The following is a 17,996-nucleotide window of genomic DNA, read 5'->3' on the forward strand; positions in this document are numbered from 1 at the left end:
GATACAGTTGAGGTCTTCTTCACTTATCAGAAATCCACCTTTAAGCAAGGTATAGTATTAAGCACTTGCTTTCACATAAGCTACCTTGAGTCTCCCTTCCCTCATCTAATTAAGCTAACTCTCAGTAAACTTTTACATTTCATCATTATAAAGTGCTATGAGTGAATAAAAAAAATATTTCTAGTATTGTACTTTACTTGTAGTCAGATTGTAATAAACACTGCAATCCCGTATCCATTTCTGTCAGTCAGCTCCACATGATTAAATTTTACCTTGTCAGAAAGCAAGATGTGTTCTTGAGCTTCAAGCAATACACTCACCTTTGCTGCTCTCTTTATATAGACCTTTCGTAGATAAAGCCAATGCAAAACCGATAATGTCTTCTAACTCTTCAAGGGGTGTAGACTTAAAAGCCTCGATAGCTTTATCACACTCACCAATGGAACTAAGAAGCAAAAAACATAATTTACTTTTAATACGAAAAGAATTTCGGCTAATACTACCAAAATATAGTTATTATTATATTTATATTATATTATCTTTTGAACACCTTCATCTATTTTATCTATGTTAAGTCTCTGTATAAGACAATACAATTATATGTATAAAACTTAAATGCCACCTGAAGAACATGCTAGGCTGATTTAACACTTAGTCTCCTTTAAATTACTTGCAAAAATGACCAGTTCTACTAAATTGGTTCTGCTGTGGCCTCTTTTGTTGCTGGGATTATTTATGTTAATGTTTTTATGAGTGACTTAACACCGTTATACAAAATTATCAGATTTCAGGAGTATTTCCATACCAACAAAGTATCTATCTTTTAAACAAATTAGAATTAAAATCTCAAGTTATAATTGAATAAATAGACAGATGTACCAAATAAATGAAAAAGGTATGCCTACCATAACAATCTGCCATAGTTTCTAACTGTAGCATTATATGTATCCTGGTCTTCTGCAGTCTGTTGCAATAAAATTGCCCTTAAAAAGGAAAAAAAAAAATGATACGGCATTTTAAAACCTTGTAGTGTATGTATACATTCTTTTACATTTCATTCTCAAATGAATCTATAAATTTTGGTTTTCATTTTCTTTTTTCTTTCTTTCTTTTTTATTATTGAAGAAATGCTGCTTTACAAGAAAGACTGTGCTGTCTCAGGGGCACAATTCCACACATCCACAAAATACATGCTAGTAGACCCCACCTCTGTCCTAAGGGTCACTCTGAAGCCTGACAGTATTATATCAAAAACTAGACATACCTCTGGTTAAATGTATACCTAATTTGTAAGTTTAAGTGTTAAATACTTCTTTAAGAAAGAAAATAAGGGGGGAGTCAGGCGGTAGTGCAGCGGGTTAAGAGCAGATGGTGCAGAGCGCAAGGACCGGCGTAAGGATCCCGGTTCGAGCCCCCGGCTCCCCACCTGCAGGGGAATCGCTTCACAGACAGTGAAGCAGGTCTGCAGGTGTCTGTCTTTCTTCCCCCTCTCTGTCTTCCCCTCTTCTCTCCATTTCTCTCTGTCCTATGCAACAACGACGTCATCAATAATAACTACAACAATGAAACAACAAGGACAACAAAAGGGAATAAATAAATAAATATAAAAATAATTTTTAAAAAAACAGAAAATAAGGACTGATAGTCAAGAAAGGTTGATAGTCATAATAAGTCAAAGATGTCACCAAGTATTAGACTCAATTACTGTACATACCCCATAGGCAGGAATTAGTCTACAGCTGTCTGCTTACACATTCTGTTCACTGTCGCCTTCCATTCCAGCATATATAAACTCATTTACTGATGTTTACTATTACATGAAAAGAAATAGAATTGTGGTTTTTCCATAGCCTCTAGTAGTAGCTAGTGATTAATCATCAGAACTACAAAGAAACCCATAAAATATCTGGCAGAATGTTTGGGACTTCTCGATTATTTTTTCCATCTGATAAGACTTCTTTTAAATACCTGCTTATTTTAAGGATAATGATGGCTTCAAAGATTAAGCAATCAGGTCTTCTTTCATTTAGTACCCACAAAATCAATAGTCATCTTCTGTTTTCTGCCACCAGGATTACTACTGGGTGCTTGGTGTCTACACCTCTCCTAACAACATTTCCTTCCTTCCTTCCTTCCTTCCTTCCTTCCTTCCTTCCTTCCTTCCATCTTTTTTCTTTCTTTCTTTCTCTCTCTTTTTCTTTCTCTCCCTTCTTTTTTCTTCTTTCTTTCTTTCTTTTTGCTAGAGACAGAGAGCGATTGGGAGGGAGGGGGAAGAGAGAGGGAGAAAGACAATTAAGGTCCACACTTCAATTCAAAGTAGAGCTTACCTTTGGTATGCATCTGCTGCTTCCTTTTTCAGTTGGAGATGCTCATTTAAGTAACCCAGCATTGTGAAAGCTGGAGCATAATTCTGAATTCTTTCTGGAAATTAGAAAATATCTTTGTAAAACACATGGCACACAAGTCCTGTTTATAAAACTTTAATGCGTGATTTTTCTAATATCATAAATACCAGATTATTTACCCAGATTACTGGAACTGTTAACAATAATTGTTTGACCTTATCTTGACTACAAAATACCAGCAATTACTTTAAAACTCTTAAATTACTGAATAACATTTACAACTACATAAGTTTTCTCCATTTCAAAGCATAAACATTCTTAACTCTAAAGATATAATAATTTGAAATTGTAGCTAGTGCTAAAAACTACTCATGATATTCATAGGGCTAGTCATATCTTTGGCTAATCAATTAAGCCTTCCTGTAATTGAATTTAGCGTCAATTTCTCTAAGTAGATCTCTTACAATTTCTTTTTTCTTTTTTTAATTTGAATTAGTAGCACTGCCCGCTAGAAGCCGAGAATAATTAGAGCACTTTCAACGAAGTATTTTGAAACTTGAATGTCAAATAAAATCATGTAGGCTGGAGAGCTGTCTTACTGGTGAAGCCCAGGATTTGCATATGCAGAATGCATGAGCCTATGGGCTCAATTCCCAGCACTGCAAAGACAGCCGTGTATTCTGACCCTAATCTTTCTGCCCCTTTCTTAAAAGTAAGGTGTGGCTATGGAGTAGGAGCAATAGAGCAGGAGCCATTTCAGATCGCGCTCCTGATAAACAAGAAAAAGACAACAAAAAGTTACCTGAGAACTCAGTACAACCTAGCTCTCTCCAGAAACTCACTAAGCCAAAGCCACCAAGTTGTGGATGCTACTAAAATTTCATCCTGAACTCTCTGGACAATCACCTCACCAATGTGTCCCAGAACCTCAACTTTCCAGAGTCCTAGCTGACTAGGGAAAGATAGAAACAGGCTGGGGGTATGAATCGATCTGACAATGCCCATCTCCAGCAGAGGAGAAATAACAGAAGCCAGACCTTCCACCTTCTACACCCCAAAAAGAATTCTGAACCATATTCCCAGAGGGATACATGTTAGGGAAAGGTGAATAGAGGGCTCTGAACTCCAGTTCCATCAGGACCCGGAGAAAGATGAGAGGGAAAAAATAAACAAATAAATAAATGGGAAGCACACTCAGAAGTAGTAGGAAGAGAAGGCAGATCCATAGAAAAAATGGGCAAAAAATATATATAAATATAGACAGTTACAGAAGGAAGCGTCAACCTCTATCTGTGATCTTGGGAGAACTGCAGTTTCCAGTGGAGGAAATGGGGACACAGAACTCTGGGGGTGGGAAAAGTGTGAAATTGTACCCTTGCTACCTTATAATTTTGTAAATTAATATTAAATCACTAATATAAAATTTAAAAGGTAAACACACCAATAAACCAAAAAAAAATGTATCTACTATCTACTAATGTACAAAGGGGAAAAAAAAAACACAAAAATATCTGATCTAAATAGGCCTGAGACTCTAAAGTCCCAGGTTCAATACCTGACACTACCATCAGCCAGAGATGAATAGTGCTATGGTAGAAAGAAAGGAAGAAGGGAGAGAGAGATTATTAGGTAACAATAATTTTGCCACCCTTTAAAAATTCTCCCTAGGGCAGAAGAAATAGCTCACTTGGATAGTGCACAGCTTTGCCATGTGTGCGACCCGGGTTTGAGCCCAGCCCCCGCCCACTGTGCTTTCTCTCTGCCTCTTAAGAAATTGAAAAAAAAAAAAAAAAAAAGTGCTTTCGAACTCTGGTGGTGGGAATTGTATGGAATTGTATCGCTCTTATCCCACAATCTTGTCAATCATTATTAAATCACTAATAAAAAATTTTTTTAAATAAAGGTTTTTCCTAAAGTTTAAAAAGTAGACTATTGGGTGGGGGTGGGTGGGAATGAAGCAAGTGACACAGCACAGGCAGTACACCAAACTTTTATTCCTAAGGCCCTGTGCCCCTAACCAACCAGAGCTAAGCAGTACTCAGGTATGTTTTATCTCTCATGAAAACAAATAGCTTTTTGGATGGCTGTTTGGGCCACTGGGAAGAGAAAAAAGAAAATTGTATCTCCAGGAACACTAATAATGGATTAAGAGTTAACTAATTCAAATGATTTCAACAGTTACTCAACTATCTCACTATGATCGAACAAATACCTTACCTATGTATTTGCTCAGAACAACCTGTGCTGCTGGAATAGCATTCATTTGGAGGATGTTGTACTGGTACAGTTCTGTCTCCCTGTTGCTTTTATCTTGCAATGTGGTACACACCCAGTAGGCATAACCTATTGCTCCCTCCGTCTTTTATAAAAGCCAAAGACAAAACATAAAAAAAAAAAAGCCAAAGTTATCAAAGAGGACACTGGGTAATAAACAATAACAGTAAACTTAAAGAAATGAAACAGTGCACACTTCAGTAAGCAAATACTACATCAGTTTTCTTTCAGTCAATTAATTACGCATGCCTTTAAATGCAGGTTCACTAGGCTATAACACAGCAGAGAACAAGTTTATGTCACTAGCTCCAGGGGACCAGGTAATGGCACACATGATTTAGTGCACACATTATGGTGTGCAAGGACTTGGGTTTAAGCCCCCAAGTTCTACCCGCAGGTGGGAAGCTTCTCAGAATCATTCCCATAAGAAAGTTAATAACTATCAAAAAAAAAAAAAGAGTTCTTTCATAAATAATATAGAAAATTCCAGTACGTCCAGTCTTTATCGCATGCTCTTTTTTCTAGGCTCCTTACTTTTACTCTACACGGCTTGTTTTTCTTCTATATATACTAAATCCCACTATGATTTAGTCATCCGTTCTTGAAAGATGAAAATGAAAAGTTCATTAAAGATAGTTTATCTGTTCCAAGTGCCAACTGCTATCATTAACATCTGATAACACCGTCCATTGTCTCAATAAAAATAATATTTCATTAACAAACTCCCAAGAGGGATGTACAAATTCTTACATGCATACTGAGTTCTGTAGTATGCCTGAAGAGGTCCATGGTGTCATAACTTCCAACTGTCTCTGCAATAAGAGCCTATAAAAGGAAAAAAGAAAAGAAAGATTCTTAATATGCGTAAGAGGAAAAGTCATAAATGAAACTGTCTGAAAGAACTGAAGATTTACTTTTGTCTGTACTTCAAATGCAATGTTAACTTCTTCTCTAAGTTGCCTATAAAATGCCCACTGTTCAGAAGACACAATGATGAGGTTAACTGGACTATAAATGACAGATACTATTAGAAGTCTAACTGCAATCAGGCAATGGTGCAATAATCCACACACATTTCGCAAAACACTACTGGAACGATTCCACTTTTCTCCTTCCTTCTTACTCTTGGTTTGTTTTTTATTGGAAGTAAGGTTCTTAATCACAGGGACACTTCAGATTGACCTGGGTAACTTTTTACTTTTATTGCCACCAGAGTTATCATGGAGGCTCGATGCCTTTGTGACAAATCCACCGTTCCTGGTGGCTATTTTTTTTTTCTTTTTTTCTTTGATAGGACAGAGAGAAATTAAGAAGGGACGGGGAGACAGGGGAAAAAAGAGACACCTGTAGAACATTTCACCACTCATGAAACTTCCCTTCTGCAGGTGAAGAGCAAGGACTGAAACCCGGATGCTTGTGCATGGTAATGTGTGTGCCCATTCAGCTCCTCACCTGTTAGCATTTTTAAAAGATGTCTGTAGAGCTGGGGTGTTGGGCAGTACGCCAGCTTCCCCCTACTCAACGCTGCAGTCTATTTACATAACCACTGTTAACTAAGAACCGCCCTTCCTACAGGGCATTGGTTTAATCCCCATTGGTTCAAACTCTCTTTTGGCTCCAACCCCTCTCCTAGACACACCCTGATTTTCATCACTCTCTTTTCACTCTGCATCACATCCTGTTTTCACCCTACTTGGCAAGCATAAATTGGCGAGCTGCTCTTCTGATAAACACACACTTGGGATTGCCTTCCGGCTCCGAGAGTCCCAGAGTCTCTCTCCTGCGATGCTAGCCCGGCACGAGTTCCTGATCCCTCTCCCACGCAGCATCCTAGGTTGGCTCCAGTTGAGTTCTCTCCAACCCAGAGAGCACTTGCTCGGGAAGAAGCACCCTCAGGCTCTCCTGGCACTGGGGCAACAGCATAATGGTTCTGCAAAAGACTTTCATGCCCAATGCTCTGATGTCCCAGGTTCAATCCCTAGCACTACCATAAGTCAGAGCTGAGCAGTGCTCAGGTGTCTATCTCTGTCTCTTTGTCTGTCAAGATCTCTCTCTCTCCCTCTCTCTCTGTGTATATCTTTCATTAAAAGTAAATAAGTATTGGAAATCAGGAGGTAGCACAGCAGGTTAAGCGCATGTGGCGACAAGCACAAGGACCAGCTAAGGATCCTGGTTTGAGCCCCCTGCTCCCCACCAGCAGGGGAGTTGCTTCACAGGCAGTGAAACAGGTCTGCAGGTGTCTGTCTTTCTCTCTTTTCTGTCTTCCCCTCCTCTCTCCATTTCTCTCTGTCCTATCCAACAATGACAACATCAATAACAACAATAACTCCAACAACAATTAAAAAATGTAAATAACTATTTTTTTTAAAAAAAGGTCTACATCCCTAGTTATCTAGTTTCTATACACTAGGGTAGAGTCTCAACATGTTTACTTTTTACAACAGATGCAGGATTTTAAATATATGTATACAGCTGATTTTACAAAAGCTATGTGATAAGTAAAATAATTCTGAAAGACATCTGTCTTTCATAAGAAATAGCTATTTTATCATCCATACTAATATTAAGAAATTAAGTTTCATTTCTGTTGCTATCATTTTAAATAAATCTGCTAGGTTCCTTGTGAATTAACTTATTTTTAGGAACATAGGAACATTAAGTTATTTAGATGAGCCTATTAGACTCTTTACCCAGTGAATTTCCTAGACTAACAGAGTCATCATCATGGAAATAGGAGTTTGGACTTTGCCTTTCTAATTCTGCTTATTCCAACAATTAATTAGATCAAACTAAAGAATTAAAAGTACATCTCAGCTTTGCACAGTATCGCAGCCAATGAGGTTTATCTGAGGCGCGATTAGTGCTAATTGAAAACTTTTCCGAATACCCCACCATGACAACTTGAAATATAGTCAGCACTGGCAATTTTTGACAGTCTCTATGGAGACTGATATAATATATATATATTATATATATTATATAATATATTATCTGTTATATAATATTATATTATATATTATATATATATAATCTCAGATATCTAAAAACCCTGTGTCATGGATTTTGATATGGGTTATAATTGAATTCTTGAACTATAACAATCAAACATTTAAGTCTTTCACTGCAATTTCTCACATAGACCAGATTTTCAATGCAACCTAGTCTAATCCCATTCCTTTTTAAGGAGGAAAAGGACTCCTGTTAGTGATATGTTAAGCTAAAATAACCAGTCAGTGACAGACTTAAACTACCAATTGAGTATTTTGATGGCTATTTGGTGGTATCAAAACCTAAACAGGGGCAACAAGGGGCAATAATAACAAGAACCAAATCAAATATAATTTATTTTAAAAAATAATGAAAAATAAAATAATCAAAATTATCTTTGTAAATGTTCAGTGGGGGGATAGGCACACATAGTTTCAATAACAGAGATCTAGGTTTATTTTTTTAAGCATAATAATATTGAACTGATGGATTTCAAAGCTCCCCCAAGTCAAAGCTATATGGCCTTCTACAGAATATGTAAAATCTCTAAATTTCAATTTTTACTTCTATAGTTAAACAGCTATTTCAAAGGGCTGATGAAAGATAAACTGGAAGAAGAAGAGGAAAAAGGAGAAGGAGGAAGAAGAAGGAGGAGGAGGAGGGGGAGAGGGAGGGGAAGGGGAGAGGGAGGGGGAGGGGGAGGAGGAGGAGGAGGAGGAGGAGGAGAAGAGAGTTGAGTGGTAGCACAGTGGGTTAAGTGCAGGCAGGCAAGGACCAGCACAAGGATCACATGCAGGGGGTTTATTACACAGGCGGTGAAGCAGGTCTGCAAGTGTCTATCTTCCTCTCCTCTCTGTCATCCCCTCCTCTCTCCATTTCTCTCTGTCCTATCCAATAACAATAAAACAACAAGGGCAACAAAAGGGAATAAAAATAAATATTAAAAAAAGAAGAAGTCCAGCATTACCAGAAGCAAGAACTTAGTAGTACTCTGGTTTTCCCTCTCTCTCATTAAATTACATATATATATTAAAGCCTAGCATAGTGACTGGCACAAAGATCTCAGTTTCCCTGCAATCATTATTATCACAGTTATAAATATTAGTAGGAGTAGGATTCTTATGTCAATTTATACTGTGTTCTTTACAGAAATAGATGTATTAATGCATAATATGTTATATATCTTACCTGTCCAATCCAGCACATTAAATAAGATGGATCAAGGGACTGAGCCATTTTGAAAGCTTCATGAGATTGCTAGAAAAGAAAAAGTACAGGGGGAGGTATAAAAAAATGTTATGTTAATCATTTTATAAACTTAATACAACAAATTCTTTGTTAAAAGAAACATAAGAAGTCAGACTTGTCAACATAAATATATATATATATAAAACTTCACTGCTTAAGCATAATCAGCAATGATTAAAACAGTGCTTTAACTATAATGTCTTAGGGCAGTCCTAGGTGAAAGTTTCTTTATAGACGTAGGATTTTTGAACCCAAAATTCCCTATCTCTATCCCAAAAGGGAAAAACATGGGTGTTTACTACAAATCTGTAGAATTTTTGACCAACCATCCAGTCACTAATCAGAAGTTTGAAGGAAATAATTAGATAAAATTATATTTATTTCCCTATATTCTTTAAACTTTCTGGCTTGATAGGAACAAACCAATGAGAACTGAGACATGCACTTGGCATTGTACTTAAAAGACTGCTCAACATAAAACTGCATTAAGCAACTAGGAAATATTAAGATGATTCACATGGGCACATTAAAGACTTTTTTTCTATAAGGAAGAATTTTTTTTTATTTCCCAGAAAGAGAGCAAGCACCCCAAAGGTTTACTGCTTTTATTTATTTATGTATTATTATTATAAACCTCTTTATATAGTTTTCTCAGTAATCTATGTGTGGAGGAAATAGTTTCATTATTTTTCCCTATGAAATCAGTAAACTCATGGGGAATGATGTAGCATGTTATCATAAAATCACACCCAAAGTAAGGATCTGCTTTCCACTAAAAATATTTTTTCACGTCTTTTTAAATCCAAAGTAGTACTGTCCTTCATTCTATTTGCAAACTACTAAAGTTAGCTTCTGCAGTGACTTGTGATATTATTACTGAAAGTATTTTAAGTAGACAGCAGTCAATATACTGACTAAGACATAAAACAGTACAAATGTGTTATTTCTACAGATTGATGGGGATTTCTAAATATTACCTACACATATGCTCCCAGTTACTCAAGTGCCAATGTGTCTGCTATATACCTGTTCAAGTCTGACAGATTATACTGTAGAATTTAGATGGATCACTATGTGCTAAATCTAAGTCTATGTGAATGGTTATATTTAAGCTGCTGGAGAGTATTCATTATCTCCCTTACTTTCGCCCACCTCCAAAAGAGCCTACACAGTACGCCTTTTAAATGGAAGAGTTCCAGAAAAAAAAAAAAAAAGATGCAAATAATTAAAAAGTAGAACTCTTTTAATCTCTAAGTGGAAAAAAAAACATAATTATAAAGTTGGAAATTTCTTGAGCAGTATGGAAATAAAAATAAATGCCCCCCCCCTTTAGATAGAGGGTGAGAAACAGAGCAGGAGAGAGACAAAAATGAAGGAGACACCAACATCAATCCAACACTTGTGAAGCTTCCCCATACAGTTCTCAGGTGGTGTCGGGGCCTCAAACCTGAATCCTTGCACATGGTAAAGTGTGCGCTCTACCAGGTAAGCTTTCTTTCTACCAACCTCCAAGAAAAATACCTACAAGTACATTATACAATGAAATAAACTGGCTGTCATCAAGTATCTACCCTATTAGAGCAGAGTAGATTACACTGCACAACGTGTTTCTCTACAAGTTATTATGGAGAAATCATAGTATTAATTATATTTAGTATAACACATTTTTTACCTCAATGTTTTCATTTGCAAAGTATAACACTCCCAAGTTGGTCCATGCAACAGCATTCTAAAAAACACACACACATATATATAAATTAGTCTCAGAAATTACTAACACTAAAATTTGAAGTTCTTTTTTATAGACAACCAGATAGAATACTTAACAATCTGTTCTGACTGGATCGATTTAATGAAACAGTGTTGAGCAAGAGCATAATTTCTAATACCTAAAAAAATAAAGAATTTGGTTAAAGACTTTTATTTCACTGAAAAATATAATATAAAAGTACTGAAGCGGTAGGTACCCAGTTCTTACCAATGTGACATGAAACCACACCAAGTGCATTCCAGTATAAATGATTACTACTGTCAAGTCTCACTGCTTTTTTCAGACACTGGAAAGTAAAATTAGATTTTTATTTTTTGGAATATTAGCATTACATCAAGATAAATTTGGTTTCATGTAAAAACACTGTAGCATTTGCTTTATCAAAAATATCTTTCAGAAAAATAATTTTTAAGCACATAAGAAAGTTATGAAAACCATACTTGCAGAGATTTCTCCAACAACTCTTTAAGATCATTCACGTCACTGCCTGTTTCAGCTAAATGTTGTACTTGGCGATAATAATTAATTCCAAGATCACACCATGTGTTAGATGTAGACATCAGTTTTAATGCGCGACCATAGCACCTATGAAAATATGAGAGATGATATGTTTGGTTACAGTGTTCTAATCTGAATGTTATTAACGGATAATCTTTGTAAGTTACCTTCCTCCAAGATGAAGAAGCTCATTTTTCTTTAATGTTTGTTTTCCTTCTTTCTGACCTAGAAGAATTCCTAAGACATTAACATTCACTTTAGATGATGAGACAGCATACAAACTGGTACAAGCATCCCCAGCTAGCTTCCATAAACAAGATACATCAGCTCGATACTGGAGAGCCCTAAAAAAGAGAAACGGTGTGATACTTATAAATCACTTCTCAAAAGTGGACAGATTACTCTCCCTCATTACTATCAGAGTTCAAACAAACAAACAAAAAAAAATAGTGGCCCGGACATGATTTAACAAAAGAGCCAAAGGTTTGCAGGCATGAGGCACCAGATTTATTGCCTGGCAATGCCAATGAGTGAGCAGTATACTAATCTCTCTCCCTTTCCCTTTCTCCCTCCCTCAATAAATCTTTTAAAACAGAAAATGTGTACATACAAACCTGATTAAGAGTTACTTCCTAAATTAAGTATAGTGAGTACCTTACTAAATTCCTTCCAACTACAATAGTTTTTATCACTGCTCTATTAAGAAGAGCAGAAGAGTAAAAAACCTGTGGTGAAAACAAACAAACAAACAAACAAAAAAACCCTGTGGTGAAGGGGAGGGTGGCCATTGGTCTTCCCCGCGTGGGGAGGGGGAGTGCAAGGGGGGGGATGGGACACAGTCTTTTGGTGGTGGGAGTGTTTATGTACACTCCTATTAAAGTGTAAACATAGAAACCACTATTTAATTAATATGAGAGGGGAAAAATTGATCATATGTCTAGAACTTCTTAAAACACAGACTGAGTCTTTTTAATACATAGGCTGTCTTTGATATGTTGACTCTCTCAAAAGCCTAGACCAGGGAGAACAGAAGCAACTGGTAGCACAGCTATATACAAGATGCTGGGTATTATACCCCAAACCCTAACAAAGGGACTTTTCAAAGTTAACCAAATAATGTGATGATAACAATAACTATCCATTGTCTTCTTGAACCCTAAGACAGCAGGAACCTCACATTTCCACTATAGAGCCTATATTTCCCCCAGTCTTGGAACCTTAGGGTGGGGCCCACTTTCCTGCATGCTTCTCTCAATTCAAATCAAATAATATTGCATTCACAGATCACAACCCAATCAATGCAACGAGTGCCACACCAGCATACTTCACTTCAGACTGTGACCAGAGACTTCAGGTGTGAAATGAAAACCCTTCAGCTTCATCACTCGGGTGAGACCTTTCCTTTCATAGTATTCTCTAATTCCATCCCAGGTGTTCCACTCCCCAATAAAGTCCCCAAACCTAGATATAGTCCAGGTCCCCTGAGATAGAGCATAGGTTCACCCATGCCTATAAACTAGGGAAAAATATATACCTGAAAGCTCAATACACAAGAGCCTGCAGGGAATATCCCCCAATACTTCATCTGCACTATTCCAGTCTTTAGGTCCATGGTTGTTCAACAATTTGTTTGGCTTTGTATGTTAACTCTCTTTCAGCCACCAGGTTCTGGATGCCAGCAAGATGCTGACCAGACTTCCCTGGACAGATGACCCCACCAATGTGTCCTGGAGCTCCACTTCCCCAGAGACCCACCCACTTTCTTACTAGGGAAAGAAAGAGGCAGACTGGGAGTATGGATCAACCAGTCAATGCCCATGTTCAGCAGGGAAGCAATTACAGAAGCCAGACCTTCCACCTTCTGCACCCCACAATGACCCTGGGTCCATACTCTGAGAGAGATAAAGAATAGGAAAGCTATAGAGGGAGGGGATGGGATATGGAGATCGGGTGGTGGGAATTATGTGGAACTGTACTCCTCTTCTCCTATGATTTTGTTAGTCTCCTTTCTTAAATAAAAAAAAAAAGAAGAAGAATAGCAGAATAAGGGAGAGAAAGGCAAAGAATTGTTTTCAGTAAAGCATCAGTCAATTACTTTCAATAATATTTTCCAAATATTTCATTGGCACACCTCATCACTTTTATTAGAAGTAGCAGAAGTCTGGGAGTCGGGCTGTAGCTCAGCGGGTTAAGCGCAGGTGGCGCAAAGCACAAGGACCAGCATAAGGATCCCGGTTCAAACCCCCGCTCCCCACCTGCAGGGGAGTCGCTTCACAGGCGGTGAAGCAGGTCTGCAGGTGTCTGTCTTTCTCTCCTCCTCTGTCTTCGCCTCCTCTCTCCATTTCTCTCTGTCCTATCCAACAACGACAACAATAACTACAACAATAAAAAAAAAAAACAAGGGCAACAAAAGGGAATAAATAAATAAAATAAATAAAATTTATTAAAAAATCTTTAAAAAAAAAAGAAGTAGCAGAAGTCACATATGTAAATCAGTAAGCTCTCCAAGCCAATTGATATTTAATATTAACTTTCTTAAAAGCTATGCTTTTAAAATATTTTTATTTATCTATTTTGGATAGAGAAAGAAAGAAATTGAAAGAGAAAGGGAAGGCTGAGAGAGGGAGAGAGGTGAGAGAGCCACTTGCAGCACTGTTTTACCACTTAAAAAGCCTCCCCCCTGCAGATTGGGGCCAGGGGATTGAACCCAGGTTCTTGTGCACTGTAATGTGTAGCCAGCGGCTGTGCCACTACCTGGCCCCTATATTCCTTGTTTAAACCAAGGAAACAACATTTCTATCTCTTTCACAGTGAATTATTGCAAATTCATGGCTTTTTTGCATTGAGATCAACTTCCAGTGTAAAAAAGGCTAACAAATGTGCTACATATCAAATATATCTGGTAGTTCAAAGAATTTTTATACTTCAAAATCAAGAATATAAAAGAAATTAAATATTAAAAAGTGAAACAAGGCTACATGAATAAGCTAAAAAAAAAATAGTAACATTGGCTGTAGGGATAATGGGCTCCACTTTTTTTTTCTTTTTTTTCAAGTTTATTTGTAGATCCATGGCTTATAGATCTACAACTTCACCTCTCAGGCCATTTTTCATTTAGATGGTGAGCAGGAGGAAGACAGCTAAAAAGAGGAAAAGATATGACAGAGCTGGAGTTTCCACCCATGTCACAGCATATTGCATGTGGTGCCAGGGTCCAAACCTGAGGAACACAAATGGCAAAAAAAAAAAAAAAAGCACTCTACCCAGTGAGTTACCTCTTAAACTTTCCCTCTCTCTCTCTCTCTCTCTCTCTCCCCCCCTCTCTTTTTAGGATTTATTTTCATGAGAGAAAAAGAGTAAGGTAGAGACAAACCACAGACCACACAGTTCAGACATATAACAATACCAGAGATTAAACCTGGGAACTTTGGGTCTCAAGAAACAAGACCTCTTTTTCCCTGACCCAAAAGGCACTTCATTTTAGGCTAGGCTGAGAAAAATCTCAGTTATACATGCCCTTGAGTTTTTTCAAGATCTTATAAATAAAAAACAGCAATTTTATTTCAGCAAAGTCGTGATAATGAGCGATAGCCAACAGTTATGTGACAGGCAGATGGACAAGCAGATGGAATATTTTTCATAGCCTTTTCTACTCAGGAAATCCAGCCAAAAATCATTTGCCAGTGTCTTCCTGAGAAATAAGATTAATTACTGCAGCCATGACTAAAAGCCCACACAGTCAGGATCACGAAGAAGGACATGATTTGTGGTTCTGGGTTCTAAGTATCTTAGCACAATTTCTAAAAGTGACAGTATGCATGTATTTACATACACACACACACACACACACACACACACACACAAACAGGCCATTTTAACACCTAAACTCATATCTCCTCTTATTTATTTTTATTACTATCATAAAGAAAGAGAGAAATAAAAGAAGGGGAGTGAGAGGGAGAAAAAATAGGGGAAAAGAAGAGGAGAAAGCAGGAGAGAAAAAGAGATACCCGCAGCCTGCTCTATTGCTCTTGAAGCCTCCCTCTTGTAGGTGGGCACCAGTGGCTCAAACCCAGGTCATTGCACATGATAACTTGTGCACTTTACCAGTTGCACCACCACCCAGCCCTCTTTATCTCTTTTGGGTTAATAAAAATATAGCTTAAAAGGTAAACTAAATTCTATCACACTAGCACATGAATTATGGTAGCATGAACTTTCAGTCCATAAATATATATAAATTTGAGGGTGAATTACACGTTAATAATTTGTCATGAATGCTACATGCTATCCAGAACAAAATTTCCCAAGCTCAGAAAGACAGTGCTTGTCCTTGAGAGTATCTTCACCCAAAGGTTTATATTTACTCTGAAATACTAATAAAAACCTTCCTCACAATACTTTCTTCTTAGTAAAGAGCTATTGTTATGAGACTGAATATCAGAAAAAAAAAAAATCAGTGAGAAAAAAAGACTAAGGTTTTCATTTCATATTTAAAGCAAAGCAATTCTGAGGTAACCAAATCAACAGGAAGCAGACAAGACAAATAAAAAAGAAAGTACACAAAAAATAATTCAGAGAAAAAATATTAAATGTAGATTTTATATAAAATAATCTACATCTATCAAAATTATATGTAGCCCTAACTAATGACGTTACAATCGATAAAATTCAAGATTGACTTGATTTCTTTCTGACACCTTTCTTTTTATGAGATAGCTTTTTACATATACAAATTCTCTTCAGAAACAATCAGATCAATGACTGCCTCTTATCTTCAACCCCACCAGTAAACCTAAAACAGATCCTAACCTGTGGATATAAAGTATATTGTGTACCTGAAACATTATTTCCCATACTATTCCAGGAAAAGTCATTCTTGTTTAGATTTCCTGAAAAAGAACTAACACCGCTATGAAAAATTCTACATGCCAATGGACTGTTATCTCCTTACCATTTTTTCCTGTGCATTCCACCAAGTAAGTTGCTACTAAAAGCAAGTAGTTGTCTCTGTTCCCCAGTGCAAAATTAATACAATTATATGATACAGAAGTAACTGAGTAGTCTATTAATCTTTTTACTTAATATCCTGAGTAATGACTGTTATGTAGAGCAGATTAAATATAGGGTGATATTAAAAGCTGGCTTTATTGCAATACTAAGTAAACAAAACAATGAATAAAAAGAACAGTACAAACCAAGTGAAATATTCCAGTGCTTTTTCTATGAGGTCTACAGCTTTTCCATCGAGGTAATCAACCAGAGCTGCTTTTGCCATCATCAGATGGCATTCTCCCAAACCTGACATAAGGTAAGTATGTAATTGTTAAAAATAAGGAAAAAGAAATGGAAAGAACTTCAAATAAATGTATCAGTGTCAACAAGACTCTGGGGTGGGCGGGCGGGTGGGGAGAATACAGGTCCATGACGGATGATAAATGACATAGTGGGGGTTGTATTGTTAAATGGGAATCTGGGGAATGTTATGCATGTACAAACTATTGTATTTACTGTTGAATGTAAAACATTAATTCCCCAATAAAGAAATAAATTATTTAAAAAAAAATAAATGTATCAGTGTTATATTAAAGCCACTATTCAGAAAACAAAATGACATTTTATAAAAATTATCTTTATAGATGGTCTTGCATACATTTAATAGGGAATTTGAATGACAAGGTTGTGTTCTGGAGTAAAGCACATATTAAAAGTGATAAAGTCTATGTATGAAACCTTAGGATTTCTCTTACTTTGAACAAGTTGTCTGCCTCTTAAAGCCTCAGCTCTGAAAACAGATTTGTAACTTACAAGCTATTCTTGACCATATTACCCTTAATTAGTATGTGAAACAAGACTTGATATTTTATATTCAAACTCATAAAGCAAAATACTTTAACATTCACTGAATCTACAATTTCCCCCAAAATGCCTAGTAGCTATTTAATAAATGTGAGTTTTCCTTGTTTTTAGGAAAAAGTTTTAAAGATTCAAGTTACATAAAACTAAAACATTATTCATTTCAAGTGATTTATTTTACTTACTCTTTGTTGTACAGATACAGAGAAGAGTCAAGAGAGAATGGGAAAATAGGGAGAGAGAAAAAGACCACTTGAAATACTGCTTCACCACTAGTGAAGCATTTTCCCTGCAGGTGGGGACTGGGGACTTGAACCTGGGTAGTTGCACACTGTAATGTGTACACTCAACCCGGTGCTTCACTGCCCAGGCCCTTAACACATACCATTTCTAATTTAAACCTCAACAGTCTCATTAAAATGGAAAAGGAAACAGAGGAAAGCATATAATGGGCTCCAGGATTTTTTTTTTTAATGGCCAAATATAATTTGTTTTTAGGTTAGGAACAGGAGTAGACAGCATAATGTTTATGCAAACAGACTCCCATGTCTGAGGCTCCAAGGTCCTAGGTTCAACCCCCGGCACCACTATATGCCAGAGTGAGCAGTGCTCTGGTTAAAAAAAAAATTAATTAATTAAAGCCAGATAGCTCACGAGGTGAAGCATGTGCTTTACAAATAGCCCAAGTTTAAGAACCTGGGCCAGATGAGATATGCTGTAGCACTAAGGGAAGCTCCAGTGCTATGATAATTCTCTTTATCTCTGTCTCTTTCCTTCAGTCTCTCTTCTTCTCAGACTCAGAATGATAAAGCAGCCCAGGAGTCATCAATTCACACATGTGTAAAGCCTCAATTCCACGAAAAGTAAATTATTTTAAAAGTCAGATTATATACTGATGGTGATGTTTTACTCTATATTAAACAAAACTAATTTTTTAAGAAGGAATAGGCATCTACAGAGGAACTGGATATAATTTAGATAACTATAAAACAATGCAAATTGTCTCTTAAATTAAA

General features: G+C 36.7%; 1 protein-coding gene, 1 long non-coding RNA gene and 1 other non-coding gene across 3 annotated transcripts in view; 1 reads left to right on the forward strand and 2 right to left on the reverse strand.

The window, feature by feature from the left end:
• The window catches only part of LOC132541311 (uncharacterized), a 205,681-nt gene that overhangs the window by 102,808 nt on the left and 84,877 nt on the right, over positions 1-17,996 (reverse strand). The window lies entirely within an intron of this gene.
• SKIC3 (SKI3 subunit of superkiller complex) overlaps positions 1-17,996 on the reverse strand; it is a 104,670-nt gene that overhangs the window by 34,134 nt on the left and 52,540 nt on the right. The window contains exons 19-30 of the mRNA XM_060201183.1: positions 16,323-16,425; positions 11,292-11,468; positions 11,067-11,211; positions 10,834-10,912; positions 10,683-10,744; positions 10,528-10,584; positions 8,796-8,864; positions 5,370-5,444; positions 4,563-4,704; positions 2,328-2,421; positions 906-983; positions 321-445 (exon numbers count right to left, since the gene is read on the reverse strand). Of these exons, the coding sequence (XP_060057166.1) occupies positions 321-445; positions 906-983; positions 2,328-2,421; positions 4,563-4,704; positions 5,370-5,444; positions 8,796-8,864; positions 10,528-10,584; positions 10,683-10,744; positions 10,834-10,912; positions 11,067-11,211; positions 11,292-11,468; positions 16,323-16,425 (1,206 nt within the window). The remainder of the gene's footprint in view (positions 1-320; positions 446-905; positions 984-2,327; positions 2,422-4,562; positions 4,705-5,369; positions 5,445-8,795; positions 8,865-10,527; positions 10,585-10,682; positions 10,745-10,833; positions 10,913-11,066; positions 11,212-11,291; positions 11,469-16,322; positions 16,426-17,996) is intronic.
• On the forward strand, positions 7,432-7,566 carry LOC132541532 (U4 spliceosomal RNA). Its single transcript, XR_009552679.1, has one exon. It is a non-coding gene; the product is annotated as a U4 spliceosomal RNA (small nuclear RNA).

The sequence above is a fragment of the Erinaceus europaeus genome, chromosome 11 (assembly GCF_950295315.1).
Source record: "Erinaceus europaeus chromosome 11, mEriEur2.1, whole genome shotgun sequence".
Classification (NCBI taxonomy): domain Eukaryota; kingdom Metazoa; phylum Chordata; class Mammalia; order Eulipotyphla; family Erinaceidae; genus Erinaceus; species Erinaceus europaeus.